We start from the raw sequence: 9,012 nt of genomic DNA, 5'->3' as shown, positions 1-9,012 counted from the left end.
GAAAAAAAGAAGGCACAGTATGGGTTGGGCTCGGTTATCTAGTTTTGGACTAGTCCATTGTACATGACCCTAAGAAAAAAAAGAAGGCAAAGTTGTGCTGTGCAATACCTCATGTCTAAACGTGAAACCCGTTTCTCAAACCCTAACACTAGCTAAAGTGGTTGCAATGCCTCGTCTTCTTCAATGCTTGGATAATTCAGTTGACTTAAGGAGATAGTTTTAAAATTTTTTTTTGATTCAGTGGATGGAATTTTTGTTGGAGCTTGGATAGTTGCAGTCGTTACTTTCTGTGTTTTCCTACGGTACTTCCGCTACAATTTGATGGTAAGTATGTTAAGACATCAGTTTTGAATTCTAAAGCAGTTCGTTTATTAGTATGTTATTGTTTATTAGTGTATTCTTGTTTATTATTTATAATAGATCTTTTCGGAGTGTGATTATAGTTTAGAAGTTTTTCTTTGAAGCACAGAAAAATCATAATACTTTGCGCGTAGGTTTTAAAAGTAGAATGGTGTTAAACTGTTTTGTGAGTATTTTTCTGAAAATAATGTTAAGAACGTATTTGATCCCTAGTGCAATTGGCAAAATTTTTTTGAAGAAGCTATTTGATCTTTTCACAATGTAAAATAGGTTGAAGAACTTATCCGATGTCTTCTGTATAACTTGCATGATTTAAATTTTTTTAGTGAGCTATTTGATATTCAATAGTGATTGAGTATGATATACTGTTGAAAGTATTGAATAAAAAAATTGTTGGTACTGAAAGCTAGTTTGATATTATATATAGGCGTGCTTGGATGAGGAAGTAATGGACCATTTCGTGAGTTCATTGTTTTTGCAAGATGAAAATGTGCGTGCCGACAATGATCCTTTGGCATGGGAGGACATTGAGGGTTGTCGTGTTTCTGAAAATTATGCCGAGGAAGTGCAGGGTGTTGATAGTAATGTCGATAAATTTTTTAATGACACCTTCTATGACAACTGGGATGAAAGAGCATTTGACGGTATTGATGAGCTTGGGTATATGAATCTGAAAGAAATAACTGCAAGTGAGGTTAGGTTGTTACATTTTCGGGATCAGACTGTTGCATTTTCTTTCTACCAATTGTATTCAAAGATGAACGGTTTTGCTGTTAGAAAGAATAGGATTAGAAGGAATGTCAAAAACGAGGTGACACAACAACAATTTATTTGCTTTTGGGACGGGTTTAGAGATACGGGGCCTGAGAATGATTCCCATCGACGCAAATGCGAGCCAAAGCCTGAGACTAGATGCGGATGTCTGGCTGAAATGCGTGTTCATGTACATGTCGAAAGTGGTAGATGGATCACTTCGTACTTTCAGGATGAGCACAACCATGACATGCTTGATGATAGATTGATGATGCGTGAGCATCTTTCCTATCTTTTCCTAGTGAATTTGCATTTAAATTATTGAGTTTAACCAAGAATTAATTATTTTTTAGCCACTATTGATGTTGCTTTGAGTCGTGTGCAATTATGTTTATTTTAGCTATCATTCGACTAGATCGATGGAGTTTCTGCAGAGAAAGAGAAGAAGACGAATGATGTTGTCAACCCTGACCTCTCTTCACTCAAACCTGAATATCTCAAGCTATAAAGGTCCAATGGACGTGATTCCAGTGGTGTTGAAAAGCTAACTTCCAGAGCTTTCCAACGATATATAATATTTTATACTTCTTCTCCATCAACACTGCCAAGGCTGCGCCTAACTTGAGATTTCTCAAGTTAGGCGCAAGAAACAACAACAACACGCAACATGTGCTCTCCTTCAAGTAAGGCGCACTCCCATCTCAAGTAAGGCGCATTGCCTCCTCTTCAGTTCAATTTAGGCACCTTATGTGGTGAACAGCATGAAGTTAGGCGTGGATCCTAGTGAAGCCAAGTGGTCCCCACGTTACAAGGCGCGGATTAGTTAATTAATTCTGATTTAAATTTAAATTTTATTTTAAAATAGGAAAAGATATTATTTTAATTTTAGTAAATAGATTTTAAATTCATTAGAATTAGATATAAAAAGAAGAAACTTTTCTTCTGGGAAATATTTCATTTTTCATTCCGCAATTTACAGTTTACCTGAATCCTTGTTTTCCTCTCTGAACCATGAGCAACTAAACCTCCACTGTTAAGGTTAGGAGCTATGTCTATTTGTATGGATTTATTCTATTGTTTTTCTATTTTAATTCATGTGCTAATTTATATTTCAAGAATTATTTTCGTTTCTTATCTTATGAATTTGGGTGGAACGGAAGTATGACCCTCTTTCTAATTGAGTTCTTGAACAACAGCTTGAAAACAATTTTTCCTAAATTCTAATTATCTGGACTTAATGGGATATGTGACATATAATCCTCTTATATTTGGATAATTAGGATTTTTGTGGCATAATAACTAGAATTAAACTTCACCTCCTAATTGGAATTAATTGACTAAGGAGTTGGTGGTTGATGAGAGTTAGAGGAGACTAGAAAGGTCTAAGAAATTAGGGTCTAGTCACATATAGTTTGCCATGAATTAAATCTTACATGACTAAAATAGTTAGCAAGAAAAGTCAATTCAGAAAATAGATAACTCTGAAGCCTTAACTGTTTCTCCATATATTATTCACAACTAATTTACTGTTTGCTTGTTTAATTCTCTGACTCACTGTTTAATGCGTTTGAACCTTCAAACACTATTTTCTGCTTGTCAAACTAAGTAAATTATCAACCATTGTTGCTTAGTCCATCAATTCTCGTGGGATCGACTCTCACTCACCTGAGGTATTACTTGGTACGACCCGGTGCACTTGCCGGTTAGTTTGTGGGTTATAAATTCCGCACCAATTGACCATTATGCTTCCCGGGCATAAGAACATGAATGATGCCGCCATCGATTAAATGAATCTAATGCTAAAAGTTGGGATCAAAACACCTTAGATATATTCATCGTTTGTGCACACTGTGAGTGGATTCCAAAATGTACCCTTCCTGAAGAGAGATATGTATAACCAGATAGTAAAGCAACGGAGGGTCATAGAGGGGATGTTATGTGTTGTCTGAAATTCTTGGAGTCAATGGCTGAGGAAAATCCAGGAATGTTTGTTCGATACCTAGCTGATGAAGAAGGTCGTTTGGTGCACCTTATTTGGTCGGATAGTTGTAGTCAACTAGACTATCATTTTGTTTGGGGATGTGTTAGCATTCGATGCGACTTATTGTAAGAACAGGTACATATGCCCGTTGGTTGTATTTTCTAGGGTTAATCATCATAACCAAACCATTGTGTTTGCCGCAATGCTTGTTGCGAATGAGAAGGAGGAGACATATACATGGTTGTTAAAACAATTTCTTGAGGCTATGAAGGGCAAAGCACCAGGTTGTGTAATAACTGACTGGGACAATGCCATGAAAAAAGCAATCGAATCTGTGTTTCCGAGTGCTTACTATCGGTTATGTGCATGGCATTTACTTAGGAATGCAACCTCTAATCTTAGCAATCCGACGTTCACATCTGAATTTAAGAAGTGCATGCTTTTTTATTATGAGATTTCAGAGTTCGAAGATTGGTGGGTCAAATTGGTTACGGAGCTTGGTCTTCAACATAATGAATGGGTTTGTGACTTGTATGCTAGGAGGAAAATGTGGGCAACTGCTTACATTCACGGGCATTTCTTTGGTGGGTTTCGAACAACATCAAGGTGTGAGAGATTGCATTCTATGCTCAGTAAATTCGTGCACTCTCGACATAACTTGAGAGGCTTTATTGAACAGATCTTGCGATGTATATGTCAAATGAGGTTAAGGGAAGCACAAAGTGAGTTGGCATCTGTTGTTGGGGATTTAGTGTTGCAAAGTCCACTACATGCATTGGAAAGATCTGCCGCCAACACACTGACAAGAGAGATTTTCATGTTATTCAGGCCAATGTTGACAAGAGCTTGTACGCTAAAGGTGTGTTCATGTACATTGACACCAAGTTGTGAGATTTATACACTATCCAAGTCAGGAAATCCTAATAAAGAATGGAACGTGTCTCACTATCAGGACAGATCAATATTTAAGTGCTCTTGCTTCAGGATGGAATCACTTGGCATACCTTGTGATCATATCGTGGCAGTTCTAGTACATCTTGATGCGAAAGAGATACCAAAGAGTCTTCTTATAGATCGATGGTCGAAAAATGCTCGGTTAAAAGTGTGGGAATTTATGGAAAATGGACCCTTTTGTTGGGAATCTTGATACCCTGAAGCTCGGTTGGATTTGAATTCCTGTGTCCGGTCAACACCGTCACGAACACAAACTTTGCTACTCGTTCGCGTTGATCCCTTTCTAAATAACATAGGTTAGAGCCCTCCGCCATTCTTCCTATACATCGTTGTAGGCCGCCCAACCAAAGGTGCGCTCCTTTTGGGGGGTTGAGAAAGACCATAAGCGCCGACGAGGCTTATGCCGGAAAGAGAACTTGAATCGACTTGAGACGGAAAATGGATACCTTGAGATGAAATTAGACGTTGTGACTCATCATGGGTTGGTAACTTCGCCGTAACTTGTGGTTGTGGTAGTGGCCAATCCTGTTTTACCTTCCATACAAAAGAGAAAAAGGTTACCGACACCCAGAAATATGATTTTTAAATAAATTGTTTCATTTAAAAAGAGTTGAGTATCTTTAAAAGTTTTATCATCTTTCAACGATCCTGCTACTACACATATTAATATTTTTTTGGTAATCCATATTTTAGAACAACAACTTCATTTTAATATTACAAATCTTTAGAATCCAACAATACAACTGGGCTGTTTTTGCTATAAGTGAGCAATGGATTCAATTTCACATATTGTGTCTCATTTAAAGGCCTAAAAAAATCTATATGTAAACACAAACATCAACAAAATCTTGAACTATGAACAAACCAAAAATTCAGCAAAATCTTAACTATTTAAAAAAACAAACTACCATCATAAAAAAGGGACCAACAATCTTTAGGAAAACCACATGTTTGACCAAAAAAAGAAAAGAAAACCACATGCAACGAGGGAACAGTATAAAAAATAAAGTTCTTTATACCCATCCTGATGACCAAGCATGGAGTGGCTTGGCCAGCCAGTGTCACCATGCGACTGCTTGTTGCTAGCGATATAACCACCTTGGTCATCATCCTGAATGGAGACGTCAACGGTTCTCTCGAGGTCAACAAAGTTGTGGCAACCTGCGACAAAATGGTTCGTCATGGGTGTACTCATTGCTGGCACGTTGCCGGCGACTTTGGAAACATCATTCTCTGCTCTTGGCCTTTTGCTGGCTTCAAATGCTACATCCTTGACACCCTTGTGAAATGTTGTTGTTAAAGTTATGCTCAATGACTGCAATAGTGGAGTATAGTATGGATAGAGTATAGTCACGTTGTTGACGCCCTTCACATGCATCCATCTTCGACGTTAGTACTTCGACAACGGTAGTTAGTTCTTTCAGAGTAGAGATAATATCGACCTTCACTGGAGTCTTATCTTGGGATAAAGACACGAAAATATAAGTCACATTTCAACAAGATTCAATCATGCCATTTGACTCGGGTGTATGGAGATACTTACTTCTTGACAAGGTTGTGTTAACATTGCCCATTCCGATATTTGAGGCATGTCTATGGCCACGAGGATCTCTCCTTCTTGAGTGGCCATGGGATCTCTCTTTCGTCAGGCGACTCTTCCTCAAATGACATCTCTTTTCTTTTGTGTGTGAATATGTTTATGCGAGTATATGGTGAGTGCCTCTTTTAATACCTTCTAAAGGGTGAGACTAATCACCAATTTGCCATGCAGGATACAAATGGTCACAGTCCCATTTCCAACTTACAAAGGCCCAAATAATTGGATAAATCTCAGGTAATTGGTTGGGCCTAGGATGTTATAGCTCCTAAGCATGATTATACGTCAATATCACGAGACTGTCTTGAGCAGAGTTGCTGCTATTACATCATACGAGGATTAACGTAGATCATTAATAAAAAAAATTTATGCAATCACTTACTAAGAAACGATAATACATAAAATATAATTTAGATACTGAAGTACCATGTCATATGATAACTCTTCGTGATTGTGGGCCCAGAATTATGCCTCATTCTTTATGCCTCAAACCAATTTATTGGGCTATGTGCTGACTATATCATGCTATATTTTATATCATTATGTAATACAATAGAAGACCTACGCATAGTACCATATTATACCCATAACTCTTATGTAAATGAATTACTAAGCTTAACTTACAAATTATAACATGCTCTTTGTCCCTGTTATTAAATATTTTTGTTTAACTACCAAAACCTATAAAGCTACGATAACTAATCCCTTGATCACTATAATTGGAGAATAAGAATGATTCCTCATTGAAAAACAAATATGGACAAATTCTAGACTACACTTTGGCGGATTTTTTTATAGATTCTACAGATATCCCTGCACCATCTGTCATCCTTAAAAATATGGTACGAATAAAAGTAAGTCTACTAGCCAACATCGCAAACATCACATAAAAACATTAATACAAACAAAAGTCTCTTTAAGTTAATTTTTTTCATCAACATGGCATGCAAACTCAACCTAGGGAGACAAATTACCTTTAATGCTAAACATAAAAAAGAAACTAAATTATTCTAAGAACATAGCCCCTCACAATCTTATTGGGGTCATGAGCTGAATAGCTATGAGCAATATCCTAAAGATGCTTTCTAACTTAAACAACGATATTCTCCCTTGGCCAGCCACCCCGCTTGTGGTTTACTCACGGACGTCCGTGACTTTGCCACTTCTGAGCCCACATCCTAACTAAGCTACCAATAAGGGAGATAGGTGTGGTACCTCGGACTATAGGATCCTCACGCTGCCAAAGTCAAGTAAAAAGATTGAATTATTATCAAACTAAACCGGTGAAGATTTTTTTCAGCATATTTCATTAAAAAAGGTCTTCCTTACCACTCCACTGATGCGCAAGTGGTTGAAGGACCCTTCCAAGTGGAGCCAAGAAATAACCCAAGCACCAGAGCTATCACTGAATCACATACAAAATGAACCGCGCTTGGTGATGCATGTTGGAAAAAAGTGAGTTTGATATAGCAAAACCAAATGAATTTCTTATTCAAACATATGAATACAACCTTGTATTGCAATTGGGGACCCCATCGCCTCTCCTAATTGGCCAACTACTCAGGTCTGGTGGCGTGAAAGTTCGGATAGGCCCATAGCTCGATGAAGTCATCATTTCATAAGCTTTCCAATCTTTGAATAAAAAACAATTCAATGTTAATAACCTATTAAAGGCTTGTCAGTCATTTCAATGTATATGAGAAAGACCCAAACAAAAAAATTTGTTCAATATCATTATTTGCATAAATTTTTCTCTTTCAGTCACCATTTTTGGATCCAGGTAGGAGTCCAAGTGGTACACTGTGTTCATGTCATAATCAACCACCATGTAGTACCAATGCATGAAAATGTCTTCAATGGGTATGAAAATCTGAAATCAACATTAATTTAGTAAGAGGGAGGAACCTTCGTCTTACATGAAAAAGAAGGCATACAAATTAAACTCTTTACTAACATGTCTAACGAATCTGCTTGGTTTGACCCAAAAAGGGACATAAGTCTCAGTTAGTTCCTCAGTAGATAGTACTTTACTAACGTCTTCCTGCAATTTCCAAATTAATACATCAAAGCAGCTGAAATTAACTTCAACATACTAGAGCTCTATTATGGTACTGACTATTGAAGAATATACAAACGCATCGCAAAGCTAGGAGGGAGACACAAAAAATGTGGATGCTTCGTATGCTGTATTGAGAAGGTGTTGCGCACGGCCACCATTTTTACAACTCTCCCATCAATAGGACGGCCAGGGACCAGGCTTTGGATATGGCGCCTAGTCAACCTATATTGTACCGTCCTCACAACAGTTTCACTGCATCACGAAACCGCTTTGCCTTGGCGTATTTATAGTCGCGAATCTCCTTCTTTGTGACATCAAGGACGAGGCCTAGCATTTCAAAGGTTGCATCTTCTTTGGCAGCTTTTTTCTCCTGTGAGAATCGACCCTTAGCAAATAGTTCACCATCAAATGGGTCACCCGGAATCACCACATTAAACCCAAAAATGGGCTATCGTCTTTTATAAAGCGTTCCTGCTTGAAAAAATAAGGACCCAAAATTCGAGTCTCGTGGCAAACCTTAACAAACTACTCCTCCATATCATTCACAATGGCAAACTCAAAGTTGAGCTCCTCTGCCGGAATAACAGGAAGCCCTTGCATCAGATCCCAAAAATAAACAACAAAATTTACTCACAATCAACTTTTGTTAAGGGGCACATATCATCTATATTTAAAAAATTAATAGGGACTAAGGTTTAAAAAATCAACGTGGAATTATTACTTACATGCAACAACTAGACGACGGCGAACACCTCGACACAACAAGGAGGGTTTATTTCTAGAAAGAGCTTCGCGATTGCCGCCACTCATTTCAGCACGGGCAGCCTCCTCTGAAGAAATGGATGACATTCTTGACTTGAAGCACATAGATGCATGTTCATAGCTATTGACGCATTCAAATTCCAAGAAGGTAAAGTTAGTGACCTGTTCATTGGCCTCTTTTCAACTTGTGAAAACATCAGGATGATGTCCCTTGGTTACAGCAAAGAAGAGGAAACATTTAAGACTTTCATCCATCTTGTTCTATTCTTGTACAACTCACTCGATGTATAGTGGAGTGAAACTAAAAAAATGCAATTCTCAGAGGCAGAACTACAAATATATATTCAACCTAATGGATCTAAAGGCTTTTTTTTTTCATTTTAAATAGGGCCTTGCATACTTATAGCATGTGGCCTTCAAATACAATTAACTATAAGTTGTTAACAATTGAAGGCCCAATACACTTTTTAAAAAAATTCTAATACATTTTTTATTGATCCAAAATTCAATACAAATTTCTCTTATTTATGAAATAAACTCCACGTC

At 37.5% G+C, this 9,012-nt stretch overlaps 1 protein-coding gene across 1 annotated transcript; it reads left to right on the top strand.

Moving 5' to 3' along the window:
- The first annotated feature begins 808 nt into the window (after window positions 1-808).
- Window positions 809-4,241, top strand: LOC107464713 (protein FAR1-RELATED SEQUENCE 5-like). Its single transcript, XM_052254195.1, has 2 exons — window positions 809-1,303; window positions 3,174-4,241. Exons 1-2 carry the CDS (start codon window positions 809-811, stop codon window positions 4,239-4,241), a joined length of 1,563 nt encoding a protein of 520 aa, XP_052110155.1.
- Window positions 4,242-9,012: the final 4,771 nt, after the last annotated feature.

Source organism: Arachis duranensis, chromosome 9 (genome assembly GCF_000817695.3).
Source record: "Arachis duranensis cultivar V14167 chromosome 9, aradu.V14167.gnm2.J7QH, whole genome shotgun sequence".
NCBI classification, from domain to species: domain Eukaryota; kingdom Viridiplantae; phylum Streptophyta; class Magnoliopsida; order Fabales; family Fabaceae; genus Arachis; species Arachis duranensis.
This window is presented reverse-complemented; position numbering and strand designations above follow the sequence as displayed.